Below are 17,192 nucleotides of genomic sequence, written 5' to 3' on the forward strand. Positions count from 1 at the left end.
GTAGAGATGTACAACAAGGTGAAAAAAACGGTTCCAAAACAACGCAGATGCTATACTGACTAGTTTGAACATAAAATAATGATTATCGGAGTTGAGAAAGCTATTTTCTAGTGATTCACAATTGTAAAACATAAATCCTAGATGTAACTAGAAACATATTCCTATTAAAGATCCTTGAGAGATATGAGCATGTCTCCAACATGCAAATCGACCATTATCGTCATCTGGAAAATATAATTGACGGTGTTCAATATATTTTTCAAAATTCACCTCTTCCTGAGTATATACTCTTTCTGGAAAAAGAAATGCTGCAACTGGACGAAGTTTTGTGTTTCGACTTCCCAAAATTTCAAATTCGTAGATAACGCCATCAGAAATTCGCCCTTTTGGTTGAACCTGAAAATAATTTCTTTTCAGTTATTGATTATCTAGTTTTTCTGCTGCAAAAACCTTCAAAACTCACTTCGATTTCACGGTTCATTGTTGTGTAGTCGTCTTGCTTGAATCTTTCAGGATTCATATCAAAGTCGAATATCAGAAATTCATCAGAATTCATAACAATATCTTTTCGCTGACTCAATCTGATATCTCTCATTTCTCTCAAATGGAAACTTCGAACCGTAGCCAAATCAACTTGACAGTGTGCAGTCGGATCGATGCGTGCTTGAGAGTTGATACGGTCAGAGTAAAATAGACGACCAAAAATACGAACTCTGGTTGGAACAATCTTTTTGATATTGTCACGGTATCCAAGATATCGCTCGATTTGAAAAAATGCATCCTGGTCTAGTGAACCATCATAACGGTTGAGACTTGCTAAAAATATATATTCATTTTCAAAAGAACCAAAGTTTCAATAAAGCAATCAGTTTTCATTTTTGTGCAAACTAATAAAACCAACTTACTGATAAGAACGCGTGGTGGTATCTGAGGTACAGCTGTTTCAATCATGCATTGTGCTGGAATACTCGAAGATGTGTCTATGGTATATGCTGTGTCAATTTCATCGATCTCAGACATCATTGCCTTGAAATAACTATCATCGCGTAACTTCTGAAGTTGCTCCAACGAAGCAGTTTCATAACGGAGATTTTCTTCATTCTTTTGTAATCCCTCATCATACTGAAAAACGATTGAAATAAAGAATATGTGAATAAAAGTTCTCACAAAATTATTGTATAGATCGAGCCGGTTGTATGCAAGCTTCCAGGAGATGTCCAACTCTTGGCCACAATCTACAAGACAAGGCTCTTTGAATGGAATAATTCCTAATTCCCAAGAACGACTTTCGGCAGAATTTAGAATATCTCCTTTTCCTGTCAAATCAGACCTTAAAACTTAGGAAGTTGAGCGATATTCGATGAGAAACTCACGTGAAATGAATGGCGAAACCATGAGCTACTCCTTTCTTTATTGGTAAAACTGTTAAACTTCCCGAGCAATTGATTGATTTCTGTAACTCTACTAGTGTAGTAAAATCAGCCGAGTGGATTTCTTCTGGATCGGAAAGGAACTCGAAATCGGAGTAATCCAAAGGTGACGTACACCAATATGGCTGCTCATTAGTGGAATCGTTAATTTTGACATACTCTGACCGATACCGAACGCCGCCATAATCTTGACAGTGAATATCGAAAATCTCACGGCATTTGAACAGACGAACGTATACTGTTGCTTGATTTGGAATGAAAATAGTCTTCTGATGAGCGAATCTAATATGTGCGTCAATGAATGTTTCGATAATTCTTTCACCGAAAACACAACAGTCCATGATTTCGGAAACAATCACATCTGCCTTCTGACACGTTTTAAACTGGGTTGAGTTTACACATTCAACGCTCACACGACCTTCTACTCCATTTCGTTTCAGAACTTCTTTTGATAACATTGCGAGACAAATGTTCTCCTCCAAAGCAATAACCAAATTAGTTTGCCTGAATTGAGATGTTTTCATATTGATTTGTGATAATGTCAACTCACTTTGCAGCCATAACTGACAACAATCCTGTACCAGATCCAATATCAAATACAACCGAGCTTCTGCTTTTGATGCTGACACTCAATGCTTTGGCGTATGCTTCATTTCGCGCCTGAAGCATTTTTTCGATTGAAGAGCATTGCTAGCCAATTGTTTCTTACCACATCGTTGATCATACGGATGTGCCATTGTGGGAATGGAACAGTTGTTAAATTAACACGTGCTATTCGAAGTGCCACCAATTCTTCCGGTTTCGTGGCTAACTCCATTGCGTCTTTGCAAATTGGCAGGCAATTCAACAGCCACTTTTCTTGCTCTGTGGTTTGAACAGCGCGGATTATCGCTAGTTTTGTTGGAATCGTCAATGGGAATAGTTCGCGGATTTGTGGGTACAGCCTTACTGCTCGTCCAGCGTTATCATGGTCTGTAGTTATCCAACCTGAAATTTATTGAAAATTGAGCTTCATAGGTATTCCGAGAGTTAAATTTTCTAATTTAATATGTAACCTTATTATTAAAAAACATACCATGTATCGACGCAGCAAACTGCTCTTCATAAAGTCCTCGTCGTTCTACTGGTAACATTTTTATGCAGACGAAAAAGTGTTTGAGAGCTTCCTCAAAATTCGCGTCTAGAAAAGCCCGTTGGGCAACGAACATTGAAAAGTGAGGGGTATTGTCGGGTCCATCACCCATCTGGAATTTTCAGAATTACTGATTATACTGTGAAAAAAATAAAGTTTGGCCAAGGATTTTCAAAAAAAATTTTCGCGCCCAAAACGTTTTAGTTCACAAATCCACTAAAGTGTTTTGGGCGCGAAAATTTTTTTTGAAAATCCTTGGCCAAACTTTATTTTTTTCACAGTAGTAAACGTTGGAAAAAATATAATAAACCTGGAAAGTGCAGAAGACTGCAGTACAATTTGAATGGAAGTTGGTCGAAAAGTCCGTAAAAATGAGTGGAAAAGATTTCGCCGCAGGTGGTTTTCTAGTCCGTGATGGATAACTTTGGAGTCCCCAAGAAACATTTGGACTCATTAACGCGGGCTTTTCAATTTTCCCCGTTTTGCTTCTTTTCTTTTTTTTCAAAAATTGACATGGTTTGTCGGAAGACTTCAAAGAAAACTTAATACCGCCGCATCGCCTTCCGCAACCCGGTTTCTTATCGATTTATGCACTTTTTTCTGGGAGTGTGTATCGGTGTCAACGTCCAGTTTAGGATAAAGTGAGAGAGAAAAGAAAACATTTGTGTTCAAAGTCGTTTTGATCAGTGTTTTCTCATTTCTTCATGAATTTTAAATCAGAAGTCAAAATAACGATTGAGAGACAAATTTGGAGACTTCAAGGTTGTGGGGCTTTGTAACTAACGCTAATCCGGATTATAATCCAACTTCAAATAGAGCAAGTATAACTGGTTACGTTTCAAAATTCCAGAAAAGATTTATTTTAAGGTGAACTAGTTCATGAACTAAAGTTATGAAAGTTTAGATTCTAAAAGCTTCAATTTTTGAAAAAAAAACTACTGGTTAATGTCCTTCCCTCAAACTGAATATTATCCCTATATCTTTTCATCGTCTTTCTCAACGTTTTCTTTTCTTCCTTTTCCGTTCCGTTTTCTCTATCCGCTAAATACAAAGTGATGGTTTTCCCAGCGGGAGATGTCTTCATGTCTTTCCTTTCTTTTACTTCGTTGTCGTCTTCATCTGTTTGCATTCTGTCAATTGTTACCACAATAGTTCGCTCTTTGCCATGAAAAGAAACGATCAGAAAAATATCTTCAGTTTTTTTGTCGTTTCATTTCTGAATTAGAAATATTCAGAGAGCTTCTGGAGTTTACACAGATATTTCAAAATGTTTTACAAATTATCAACTTCTAACTTACACTGTAACATAAAACAAATTATCAAACGGGTCACTTGCCACAAGGAATATCCAATGTGACCGGACAACATCTGGTGCTCAATACCCGTATCCTCATGCGTGTGTACCCTCCTTTCCCTTTCAGAAACCACCTGTCAGTGGCATGTATTCCTATGATTTCCTTCATCTGTCTGCGTATCTTCAACTTCATGCAACCTCTAGGACCGTCTTCCTTCTTATTTTCAAATATATGCATGCACACAAATGATATTTTTTTGTTCACATTCCCCCTAGTTTCCATACATCGGGCATTTCCGTACGGAAAAATATTAAAAATTGACACTTGCGCATGAAACAACGTATTGTTTGTTTTAGTTTTTTTACGATCGCACTATTTTCTTATTCGAAAAGAAGAATAAGTTGAGTTTTGTTGAGAGATTTGTATTTTTCCTTGTTCTTCTTTTTTCTACTGTGAGTTTTTATCCTCGACCGAAAATCAACACTATCTGACCCTTTCACTAGAGTTGTATCTCTTTTGGATCTCGAAGCATCTTGAGAAGTTTTGTTTGCACAATGTCGAACATAAGTTGACATTCTCTATCTAACAAGATATATCATCTCTTCAACAGTTTGTATTACGTGCCATCGCTGAAGCTCAATTTCAGAAAGAATTTGATCGAAAGCTGTGTAAAGTGTTTCGGGCCTCTAGGGTCATCAAATTATGCAAACTACCAGTGACAATGCCAAAAGACGACGAGAGGTGGGAAAAGGAGGAAAAGAAGAACAGTGACAATGCGCATAATTTTATTACTGTCTATCTCTCTTTTCCTCTTTTACCTATCTCTTTTTCATCCGTTTTTCCTATTTTTCTCCTCAAATGTTACTATTAGTCGTGGTGGTCGTTGTACGATTTTTTATCTTTTATAGTTTCCTGGAAAACTGTCCCAAGTCTGAAATAATTCATTCTGAAACATGACACGACAAATTATGGTTTTAACAAAACATCCCTATTTCTAACTTTTGATTTCATATTACTTGTTCTTTTCAACTCTTCAAACTGGGTCACTCTTATTTGGTCCTGTCCTAATTAGGAATTCACTTTCTGCATAACCAATTTAGTCATCTTTCAATGTATTCCAATCCTACATGTCACATTTCAACTGAATCTTTATTGCTTTTCGAATCGAATGGTTTTCTTTGAAGGTTAGAATCATGTGTGAGATGTTTCAATTGAAACTCGAATTACTTTATTAAATTTCTGCAAATCTACATTTCTTTAAAATATTTTTTAATGTCACATGTTTTCTACTACCGCCTATTCTTATCGTTTTGCATTGCTCTCGTCCAAAAACAATATTGTACTTCACATCACTTCATTCCAAAATTTCACTTTCAGTTCAACACAAAAATGATCCGAAGAGACAATTCGGATTTTCTCCGTCAGAAACAAGCTCAATGGGAAAAAGAAAAAGGTACAGTGCAATTTCTTTAATTTATAGACACATTAATTATTTACAGCCGAATCCGAAAGTCGACCCGAATGGTTTCCGTTTGGGGAAAATTTGACACCAGGAGGAGGTTCTCCACTTCGGAAATTTGTACCAAAGGAGCCGATTGTAAGTTTCTGTCCGGTTGTTTCTATTCTTCTCAATTCTTCTCTCGAAAATCTATAGCTGTTCAAATTTCCATCCCATTAATCAGCTATTGTAATATACCATTCGATATGATTCATTCGGAAACATCTTTCATATGAAAAAAAAACTCTCAGAATGTTTCCGTCCAATTTACCTCACTAAATGGCTGCTTCTGACCTAAATGTTTTCTCCATAGCGTCTCCCCGCTTATCATTTTTTATCTCAGAAAAAGGTGAAAGAGCATGTGATATGAACTCTTATCATTTAACATTAAATGTGCCCCGAAATGTTGCGTTTTTCTTCTTTTTCAAGTCGCAAACAACCATTTCGGGTTTATTACCTCCTATTTCATTTTATGACCTCCCTCAGGTGTCAACCGGAATTCGAATTAAAAGTAAATTAATTCTTATCGCAATTTTCTTTACGATCAGAGCATGTCAATTAGAAAAAGGAAAAGCCCATTGGGCGAGTCTCATTGATTGTTCTTCCTTTTTCACTATCATAATTTAAGCGGAGTTTAGAAAGTAGTTTTTTTTCAATAAATTTTAGCAAATATTGTCATCAAGAACCTAGAAATCTTTCGTTTCGCAATGAATTTTATTCCTTTTTCAAAAAGAGCACGTCTCCCATTTCTGAAGCTCATCAACTGGTCTCAGTGTGACTCCCGGAACATTTCGTAATACTCTTTCTTTTTATTTCTTCTTCCCATCTATTGGCCACTTTTTTTGGTTCGCTGAACCAGATGGATTCTCTTCTCTTTTTTACATCCTCTCTTGAAACTCACGAGTTAGTTAGCTCTGTTCTCAGCGAGAACCAGTCACCAGATGTTCAGATTTATATATTCGAGAATTCATATCTTCGCTAATTTAACCAATTGTGCTAAGCATTCCTCCTCATCGAAAAATTCTTCCGACATTTATTGGCACATGCTACTGTCTTGTTCTGATACATCAGGAATGGTGATGACTAGACGGCTGAATCATCGCTTCTACCAAAATATTTTCAGATGAAAAATTGAGAAAAACTTCAGTGGTTGGAGGAGAGAATTATTCAAAGTTTGAATAGTCCCTTTCATTCAACAACTTTAAATGCTATTATAAGAAAAAAAAACTGTCAGCTTCATGATTTTTTGCATTGACATGATGTTGTTTTTCCTCTTTTCCGCAGTATTAAAATGTAAGCGATTGCATCTTTTCATTGAAAATCTATTGGCGGACAGTCACACCGTAATCCGATTAAGTTCCTTCTCGTTCTCACTTTCCTTTCTTTTCACGCTTCGTCGAAATTCTCCTCTTTTTCTCGGTTTTTTCTTCCCGCAAACCACACAATTCTTCTCATTTATTCTCATGAGCACCAGAAGCATGATCACTAGTGAATTATAAGTTTTTCAAAAGTATCAAAAGGTGTTTCAACCATTGTCTACAATTTTTTATTCTTCACTTTTAAACTGCCAACTTACGATAATATTTACTTTTTGGATTCCCGTGTGTCTATTCTCAATCGCAATCTCTACAAAAATTTATATTTTCACGTAGAACAAAACTTCCTATAAAACAACAAAAATGTAATTTAGTTTTTGAAGGAATCATCAACTAGGGAGACCTGTGAAGACGCCTCAACGAGCATGCATCACGTCAACTCGACGACGTTTCCGGATGGAAAACAATCGGATGTAAGCTCGAAAACGTTTTGAACAACGGTAGTTTAATTTTTTTTTCAGTTAAACACTACGTCGTCTCCTTCCAATCCACACCACCAACAGTATCATGTACCTCCGATGCCTTCCCATCATCCTAACTCACATCATTCTCACCATGCACATAGTCATCCCTATTCGTACCCTTTGTATACATTTCCATATCCTATTGCTCCTGCTTATCACCATCAACAAATGACTTCATCTACATCATCTGGTGCCAATGGAAGTAGTGAACAGCATCATCAACAGTACTTTGCTCCGCAATATCAGGTTATTCCAGCAGGAGCTATACCAGTTAGCACAATTGTAAGTAAAATCAAAGTGTTTCTTTTATTATTATTACCTAATTCAGAATATTGATCCATCTCAAATCTGCCCGGTTGATCAGATGGGAATGTGGACATTGCCGCCTCCAATTGGTCCAAATGGAAGTAAGTGATTTTCGGGTGAATAAAAGCCCTATGGTAAATTTCAGTGCGATATGGAATACCTATTCCTGCTCCACTTGTGCCACAAATAACCTGTGCGATGATTGACTCTTCAAAAATGACGTCATCTATGAATAATACTATTCTGAATGCAATGTCAACATCCACGTCGTCTAATGATTCCTCTTCCGAGTCTGGAGTTAGTGGAGTTAAAGAAGCTAAAGAAAACAAGAAGCAGAAGAGAAATCAGGAAGAAGCAGAGGATAAGATTCGTCGTGAAGAAAGACAATCGACATCTGATTATACTGGTAACCAGTGCATCGTCTTCAAACTCATTATGATCTCTGAATTTTAGATGATGATCCGATTCCATTAACTCGTCGTAGTACTACTGGTTCCATCACCTATAACTATGCTGATCAGATTGCTGAGCGTCGCCGATTCGAACAGGAACAAGAGGATCGTGAACGTCAGGAACTACTCGAAGTAGAACGACAACGAAGAATCCTCGAAGATCGACGAAACTCAGAAGAGGAAACAAGAAGAAAAGCTGAAAAGGAGAGAATAGAGGTTAGTATTCTGAGATGTTGTTGTTTTTGAAAATTTCAATCTTCATGCAGGAAGAACAGCGCCGTGCAGATCAGTTCGCTGCTGCCATGGAGAAGGCGAAGAAGGAAGCAGAGCTACTGAAAAGAGCTAAACTTTACAAGCATGTTCTACTTGGAGCTGAAGAAGAAGGTGGTACTGAACAACTTTCGGAGCTCGAGCAGAAGTTGCTAGGTGTGGATATCGAAACAGGAAGACGTCTTCTTAAAGAAGTTTCGGAAGTTGAAAGGCATAAGAAACAAGATGAAGTGGAAATGAAAAAGAATGCACCACAACCAGATAAAACTAGTCACAACAGTTCAACTATGAGCGTTGGAAACCAATCGAATCGAGGACGATCTTCTTCGATTGTAAGCTTACTTTTGTCCTTTTGAGTTCTTTTTTTCATAGCTTTCGATGTTGTAAAAGCTTCTATGTGTGCCCTTTCAGAGTTCACCGAACAAAATGGAGAATTCATTCACTCGGAACTCAGTTGGACGTCGTTCGGTGCGAACTACAAGTCGAGAAAAACAAGGGACTGTAGTTGAGAACAAATTGGAAACAAATAACTCACACAGGTAGGAAGCTTTTGGATCTGTATTCTTGTTTGCTTATTAAGTCTAAACAACTTGGAGCCATCGTGTTTCTCATATTTCCTTAATGTTTTAAACTGAATGTTGACACTAAAATATTGTAGAACGTCCGTTTTATGGTTTTTTCTATGCAAACACTGCCCACCCACCCACACATGAAAATCAGTTTATTCTCTGAAAACTTTCTCGAACATTCTCAATCTATTCAAAAAGTTTCCCTTTCCCAAGAGCTCGCGGAAGAAATAGACTGTACATTCCCATTCGTTTTCCAGTTATTCTATTGACTGAAAACACACATGTATTAACTTTTGCTTTGCATACATAAACACCACGTCCTCATCTTCTCCTTTTTTCTCTATTTACCACTACAGAAAACGTATTTTCATGTGCCGTGGGAACCAGAAAAAAGTGAATTTGGTATGCAAATGTGCCAACGCAGACGTATTCCACACCACCCTTTTTGGGTGACTCCCCCACTCTATTTTAGTGCCTGACCGACGTGCCGCCATGCCAAAAATGGCGCATTTTATGTAGATTTAAAGTGACAAATTGCACCCCATGCAGACGAGTAGATGGAGAATTGAGGAGAGGTTTTCTTGAGGATTGAGATCTTTTTCACACGACCTCATATAGCCAAGAACATCTCACTAAGAAGAAAGTATCATTCGTGAACTGCGGTTGTTCTTCATAGCAAATGTATTCCCAGCGATCCAAAAATAGAAACGTTTGGCTCGGTTGAGTGCTTTCTTTTGCAATAATTTGAAGTCTATAGTTTTTTGAGCTAGTCTTCTATATTTCTTTTTCTTCCACTTCAGACTAAAAGCTCTAGTTTTCACTTTCATGTTCCTTCTCCATAAAATTCATAAAACACAACAAGACTCGCTATTTAGTCAATTTCGGTTTCTTCTCTTATTCCTTTTTGTCTAATCCCACTCCTAAAATGATGGGAACGATGTCCACAATCACATTAAAGTCTTCAACGAGATTCTTGGGTTAATCCATTTTCCCTCTTTTCCCTTCATGATTTTATTCTCAACTAGGCGGGAGTTTAGTGGTTTTATTCTATGACTACTAAATCTAAGTGTGAGAAATTCGTTTGCATTTCTGTTCAGGACTTAAGATTCCGGACTTTGAACATTTAATTGCTGATTTTCGAATTCCTTTTGATACAAAAATGCATGAATTCAGTAAAACAGTGTTCTCCTATTCCTTTTTCGAACACATGAATCTAATGAGTCTGCGTCTCTCCGTCTTCTATTCTATATCCTTTCTATTTCCTCTTTGTTGTAGATCATAACAATACTAATGAGAAGAGAGCTCTCATTTTGCATGAATATCTACATATTTGTGAGTGTTCAGTGGTAGTCTCATGTATACATGTTCATTTTACATAATCCAAGTACCCACCTCTTTCTCTCTATACGGTGTTTATGTGCTCTGTAAAATTCCATTCAGATTTTTTTAGTGTTCCTTGATTTATGATTCCCGTTGCAACTGTTTTTTTTCTAGAAACCAAAATTTCAGATCCGATCCTCATCTTCCTCTTCAACAACCATCAGCAGCTCCGGTTTCTCAGCCCACTCAACCACCAGCTCAACATCTTCAAAACGATCGCCACGCGGCCCCATCTCAGGCTCGAGAAGTTCATCTCGGAAATAAAACAACTACAACTCCAACAAAATCAGAGATGATGCTCAAATCGGGTGGTTATTATTGTCCAATGAATCGTGATCCATTGTCTCAAAGAGAAGAATCACGGGCGATACAAAAAGTAAGAGAATCTTTTCATTCTTGGAATACTGTAGATTAAAATAATACTCATTCAAATGGGTGGTCACTTTTTTTCTGAAAGTGTAGACATTTCGTGTTACAAAATATTAGTGTTCTGACAATTTAACCTTTAGACTACTACATGCGTCGCCGGTATGAATTTAGGCATTACGATTCTTGATTTGAATTCTATAAAGAAGTGTTATCAATAAGTGTTGAGATTATCTTCCACTTTTCTCGTTAATGACTATCAATTTTCTATATTCAGCCAACACATTCTACGGGTTTCCAACACAACAACCATATCAAGTTCGATGGAAGTATTCGACGACACAATGAGACTACGGTATGTCGAAACAAACAACAATATGAAACGGGGGGTTTCAAACACAGTTTTTGTCGCACCTATATTTGTGCAAACCAGCAAAAAAGACAATAATCTGGTGAACAACACGCTATCAAACGCGATGTTCCTTCCTTCCTATCTTCACTTCTCCCTCTTTCTCTATCATTTTCTCTGTTTTTTCTTCCCAACTTTCCAATCTTCCGCCTTCTCCACTTGTCCATCAACTCTCTGCAGACTGTTTGCGTAAGCTTGAAGGAAAAGCCGACAGTGGAGAAAAAAAGAAAAAAGAACACTTGGTCATTGATGAAAAGGTTTTTTGTCTTCAGACACCTCTGCCTTGTACTTTAACTACGGAGAATGAGTCATCATATTCATTCTCTATTTCGTTAGTTTCTGCCACTCTTCATGTTCACTCAACAACATATGGGATTCAGTTTCAAATGTTTTCATTCCCCACAGTGAACTCATAGATTGTTGCCTTGTGCAGCATTTTACTGAATTCCATGGTCACCGACCCCGCTGTTTCAATCATTTTCTAGTGATAAGAGCTTCCTCCCCCTTCTTCCATTTTTGACATTTTTCTACTTAACCTTGTTTGACGTCACCATCTCCACACCCTGTTTGTCTACAAAGAATACTGTTGTGATCTACTAGGTCTCACCAGGTGTTTCACGTCATTTCCATTTTTGACGTCTTTTCAATTCACCTAGAGCAAGTTTCACTAATACTCTTATTGTCAGAGAACCTAATTAGGTCATCTTATGATTGTCATCTTCTGATATTTCACTAGCAAAAACTGTCTTATGAACCCCACTCACTGAATCAAGGTCGAATCGGCAGGTGTTGGTTCAATTCTTCTTACTGTGCACAGCACATTCGTTCACGCGTCCTTTAACTCTCTGCGCCTTGCTCAATTTCATTATATTATTTTCATCAACCATAAACTCCCCGTCGTATACATGTCCCGAGCGCACTTTTTACAATATCTGCATGCTATACTCTTGGCTCTACGGAGAGCTAGTTTTCCGATGTTATCATTAAAAAAACGCACGTGAAAGCAGCGGTGGCTTGGAGCCAATAAGCTAGTGCATATCAAATTTCATTCATTTGATTCATGTTTACCTTTCATATGCGATTGTTTTCTTGTTCATTGTGGAATTTGGGAAAATTTAGTCGTTTTTGTTTCAAATTTTATTCTGAAGCTACTCCTCTTTTCAAAAAAAAAGATGTTTTGTAAGAAAGATTGTGAGCGGTGCTAGGTACTTTTCATTCCGCATTTCTATTGTTTCGACAGAAAAAAAACTAAAAAAAGAACCAGATGACACACCTTCTTTTGTAAGCTCTTCACTTCTCTTATATCAAAGACCTTCAGTTCGAAAATAGAATCAAAAAAGCTATGATTCGGCAACAAAACGGAATTCTCACCTTATCATTACAATCATCACCGCCATCCAAGACACCTCTTGCAGAGGTTATCACAACATTGATGACAGCGCCGAATTTCTCGCGTTTTCATTCTCTTTCCGTTTTTTTCTGTTCAATTAATTATGTAATGTGTTTTGGACCCGATCAAACTTTAGTTTAGGAGAGTGTCGGAGATCTATTGTTTAGACGTAATGCTTGATCTTCTTTCATAAAACTAAATACATAGGACACCTTCATTCTTCCGTTTTCATTTTCTAATGAGTACCTTTCAAACGTCATTTGCATCAAAAGAATAAGAATATCGGAATCAGAATAATCAAAATGCATACTGAAAGATGATTTGAGATTAGGTCGTAAATTATAAGGGGACAGCACGCTAAACGGTGTCGGTGTCTTCTTGTGTTGTGTCCACCATCATCCGGATGGACACAACAGCCACATCGGTGTTGTGAGGAATAAGAGAAGAACAGAAAAAAGAAAGATAGCTGATGTTTCCTCCCTTCTCCCAGCTTTTTCTTTCTGCTTCACACCAATCTGTTTATGTGTAATACTACATTGATAGGGGGGGCCACGATGTTGTGCTCTAAACACTTGAGTGACCAGTAGTTTACATCATTATATATATTACCTACATAATGATTTCTGCATTATAGTAATTTTTCTATCGCTTAAAGAAAGTATGTTTGCCTATAATTTTCGATGAATACCAGTCCTAGATCCTTATTGCTACTTAATCTACATCTCGATCAAGTATATTTTCATTCCATTTTAACGCGGACCCAGTTCTTGCTTTTTCTTTGTGATTTATATAAAGAATATCGTCTTTACGAAACCGCACTCTTCGTTTTATAGTCCTACGAGCAATATTATGTGGGTTTTATTTTCGATTCTTTGCTTTCTCTGCTGTCCACAGCTGCCACCTCCGCGCTTTTCTTCGAGTATTTTCTCCAAAATCATGAATTGGCGAACATCTGCGCGGCAGATGTACGTAACTTCAGAACTTCTCTCTCTCTCTCTTTTCTTATTTACATTTACAATTACCTAAATATCAAAGATGAATCAGTGAAGTCTAATTTACAATTTGTCGTACGGTACAATGTACAGTACGCAGTGTACTTTACGTAAAATGCACATTATATTACGACATTTTTTGCAGTTGTGTTTTCAAACTTTTGCTCATTTCAGTAGCTTCAAACCTTTATAAAACCTTTTTTATGATGCCATTATTTCAGCAATCCGCACTCTTCGGTCCAATCGCAACTCGCAGTAGTATCCGACGAGGAACAATGAAAACTGGACTTCCATCACCAACTTCCGTACGAATGACGCAAGTCCACCAAAATGAGAGAACTTCAAGCTTCGAAGAAAGTAGCAGCAGCGGAGAAGACGGAGGTAGCATTTCTCCCGATTTGAACCACAAGTGAGTTTTAGCAAGATTAGTATTAAAATATTCCTTTATTATTGTTTTCAGACATTTTGAATCTCCACTCCCATCTTCGACAGAAAATGTTCACCCCGCTCCTTGTTCGCCTCCAGTTAAAGCTCATGAAGGTTTTGAATTTAAGGTAAACCACTTTTTGCATGTTATTAATTATTAAATTATTTTTCCTTCTTTCCAGACGCCCACCCGTGCCCGCAGTGCTCTGAGTTCACCAATGAGCAATTTCCTGAATGGTGGTGACAACGATTCTCCGACATGCCGTCCGGCATCTCGCTTAATGCAACGTCTCGAGCAGAAAGGAACTATCCGCCGAGACGATGAATTTATATCACAGGAGATCAGACGTGTTGCCGAAACTAATCTCTCGCGTAGTCCGTCCTTGGCTTCTCTCCGTGGATCCATTCAAAACCTTTCACTTCGCGGAAGCCATCTGAATTTAGCCGGACCGTCTGGAGAGTTGCCTGCCAATTTGACAAAGTTTGCAAGTGTGGTAAGATAATGCTCAAGAGATACTAAGCCTCAGTTTTCTCGTTCAGAATTCTCCTGCTCGTCAGTCGTTGTCGTCGATGAAGAAAACAACAGATCGTCAAGCAGCCGTTCTTGAACGTCTTGGGCGTCTTCGTGAATCATTGCATGCAGGAAAAAACTACACACCACCACGTAGCGGCCTATCATCTTCCCGCATCACAACGCCTGCACAAACTCCGCCCATTTCTCCACGACCTGTTATGTAGGCTTGATTATCACCTCGCTCTATGAATATTCTATCAAACTGTGCCTTTCTCTATCATTTACCTGAGCCATTCCTTCATCAACCAATTGTCATGCTTTACTATTTTTTCCATTTTAATTTTAATTTTTCTCTTTAGGTGGTAATTTCACTTTCCCTTCATACTGTCTTCTATTAAATAGATGTGACCTGTTTTGTATACCACAGTCCTTCAAAGTGATAATGCGCACAACAGACATAGCTGGCGCGCTTCCCGTTTTTTAAAGTTTTGCGTCGCCTCCCTTTAAATTCTACCGTAACCCGAAATTCAATTAATTGAGCTTGCGAGCAAAATTACCGAGTTCTATGATAAAACGAGTGAATTCGTCGAAAAGAAAGGTCTAGAAGTGAATATGTGCCCATCAAACCTCGATATGCAGCTTTTCAACGCCAAAAAGTCTGTTTAATTTTTTTTTGAAGAAACAAAAAACTTTCAAATTTTCAATAAAAAGTGCATTTCTCCTGCTAATTAAGTCTTTCCAGTTGCTGTTATGCTATTTTGAAGCCTTTCAAGTACTTCTAGACCAAAAAATTAACAAAAAACAAAATTTTTGGAAAAAAGTTGAATTTAAAAATTGATTCAATAATTCCAGTTCTGGATATTATAACACGTATTTACGCTTAAAATGTTCGCAACAGTCATCTTCATAAATGTTACTAGACGAGAAGAAATGAAATCGCTCCAATTTTTCGTATTTCTTCTGAAAGTGGCAAAACATGGTTTTTTCAGTTGATTTTCTTTAAAGTCTTTCAACTTTTTTATTTTTTGACAATATGAGAGAAGATTACACTCAAACGATGTATTTTTGCCCGCTGAACATTTGTTACTACTTTTGAACCAGCGAAAACGCTGAAATTTCGAGAAATCGGTGAATAATTGGGTTTTAAGCTTAAAAACGAGAATCGCGCCAACGATCGGCGCAATCGCGCTCCGCCGCGGATTATCACTTTGAAGGACTGTGTATACCGTTTCTTTTAAAAATTACGGATTCCCTACTGGAAAGTGAGAAATTGATTATTAGTTCCCAAACTTTTCACCCCAATCTCCATGTCAAAGATACCCCATCAAATATTGTGAATAAAGCATTCCAAGGTTACCATTTAACCCATGTTTAAGACGTATGTCACAGCAACTGAAAGAACTATTTGAAAGAATGAAGAAAAAAGGAAAAGTGGTACAGTTTCAGGAATTAGAAAAATGGATGAAAAACCTGAAAGATATCGGTGGGGAGTCCTAGAAAACTCATGGAATCTGTGCAAGGTGAATTACTCTCCAATCAGAAAACAAAAAAAAACAAAGTTACAGCTTCTCAATCTACTTCCATCATCTGATTTTCTTCTTGAACTTTTTGTCTTTGGGCATATTTACATTCTTGCGGCTTGGCTTGCATTACGAGAAGCTTGGTTTGATCGTGGAAATAAAATAAATGTAAGAAATTTTCTAGTAATTTGCTGATTTTCAAGTTGTGTTTTAAATTTTTTCAGCATTTGAAAACTGAATTATTCAGTTCTCGAATGTGGTCGTCCAAACGCAAAAACCGTCGAAAGATTCTTCTGATTGGAGCAGATGGGACTATTGGAAGCCAGGTTCAGTTAATCTTATTTCTTTTCTCATTTTAGAGTTTATTTTGTTCTAGATTATCAAAATTATTCGTCAGAATTCGGATTTTGATTGCCACGTGACTGTTCATCATAAATTCTCAACGAAGCAGTTTTTGAAAAATGATGAAAATACATCGATTTATGAATTAGATTTGACTGATCATGAACAGGTATCGAAAACTACTTTCCCAACCATGTACATCTCTCAAATTTTCAGATTCTTCTTCTTGCCAACCAACTCAAATCGCATTACTTCGATGTTGCAATATTCGCAGCTGGAGTGATGTTATCTCCAGAAATCCGTACTTCAGATGGCGTTGAGTTTCACAATGCTGTCAATGTTGTCGGACAAGTAATGCTTTACGAGTTACTGCAAAATGAAATAAAACGAGCTGTATTCCTTTCATCAGCGACTGCTAGAATGGCATGTTACTCTGAAAATCCACTCTTCTTGAGTGTTTATGCAGGACCGTATCAAGCGTATGCGTCTTCAAAATTAAGTTTGGCAGTTTATGCGAATGAGGTGGCACGAGAAAAGTAATTTGTATTAATATTTTCTCATCGGCGTTTTTCAATTTTCCAGACATGTGACAGCTATTAGTTTACATCCGGGTACTGTTCCAGGACACCTCTATCACAATGCAAATGCTTTAGTCAGATATCTGAATGTCACATTACTTCCGAAAATAATGCGTACTCCAGAAATGGCAGCTGTTCTCGTGCTGCACACTATTTTCCGGGAAGATGTTCAGCCGGGTGCTTATTACGAAGATTCAGAAACGGTGGATTTGGTTTCTCGAGTTCCTGAAAAGGTATCCCGTCTAAATTTGGATAACTAGTTCTAAACATTTCTAATTCCAGGAACGCACCAGAATCTACGAAACCATACACCGGCGAATTGAATTGTGGATGGAGAAATAATTATTTTGCACGCTTTTTATAAAATTTTCGAGCATTTTTCAATAAAGTGAGAACAATCACATCTTACAACAATAAGAGATCATAATTCGCTAAAAATGATTGATGATATTTGGTATGAGAAAAAAACAATTTTTGGCCAGC

At 37.4% G+C, this 17,192-nt stretch overlaps 3 protein-coding genes across 3 annotated transcripts; 2 read left to right on the forward strand and 1 right to left on the reverse strand.

Moving 5' to 3' along the window:
* Nucleotides 1–164: 164 nt before the first annotated feature.
* On the reverse strand, nucleotides 165–2,674 carry GCK72_014438 (uncharacterized protein; the record flags this gene model as incomplete). The annotated part of the gene is made up of 9 exons (XM_003102687.2): nucleotides 165–224; nucleotides 271–396; nucleotides 464–816; nucleotides 906–1,122; nucleotides 1,168–1,330; nucleotides 1,374–1,934; nucleotides 1,981–2,090; nucleotides 2,140–2,417; nucleotides 2,506–2,674. The coding sequence occupies 9 exons, from the start codon at nucleotides 2,672–2,674 to the stop codon at nucleotides 165–167; spliced, it is 2,037 nt and encodes a 678-aa protein (XP_003102735.2).
* A 2,572-nt stretch (nucleotides 2,675–5,246) lies between these two features.
* Nucleotides 5,247–14,493, forward strand: GCK72_014439 (uncharacterized protein; the record flags this gene model as incomplete). Its single annotated transcript, XM_053730287.1, has 15 exons — nucleotides 5,247–5,310; nucleotides 5,357–5,454; nucleotides 7,055–7,144; nucleotides 7,193–7,477; nucleotides 7,524–7,602; nucleotides 7,647–7,907; nucleotides 7,955–8,169; nucleotides 8,220–8,555; nucleotides 8,635–8,762; nucleotides 10,302–10,548; nucleotides 10,816–10,893; nucleotides 13,551–13,738; nucleotides 13,790–13,883; nucleotides 13,938–14,249; nucleotides 14,296–14,493. 15 exons carry the CDS (start codon nucleotides 5,247–5,249, stop codon nucleotides 14,491–14,493), a joined length of 2,673 nt encoding a protein of 890 aa, XP_053585059.1.
* A 1,233-nt stretch (nucleotides 14,494–15,726) lies between these two features.
* GCK72_014440 (uncharacterized protein) lies at nucleotides 15,727–17,051 on the forward strand (the record flags this gene model as incomplete). Its single annotated transcript, XM_003102674.2, has 7 exons — nucleotides 15,727–15,789; nucleotides 15,835–15,957; nucleotides 16,014–16,115; nucleotides 16,166–16,300; nucleotides 16,348–16,667; nucleotides 16,714–16,942; nucleotides 16,992–17,051. The coding sequence occupies 7 exons, from the start codon at nucleotides 15,727–15,729 to the stop codon at nucleotides 17,049–17,051; spliced, it is 1,032 nt and encodes a 343-aa protein (XP_003102722.2).
* Between the last annotated feature and the right edge of the window lie 141 nt (nucleotides 17,052–17,192).

Source organism: Caenorhabditis remanei, chromosome IV (genome assembly GCF_010183535.1).
Source record: "Caenorhabditis remanei strain PX506 chromosome IV, whole genome shotgun sequence".
In the NCBI taxonomy this organism is placed as follows: domain Eukaryota; kingdom Metazoa; phylum Nematoda; class Chromadorea; order Rhabditida; family Rhabditidae; genus Caenorhabditis; species Caenorhabditis remanei.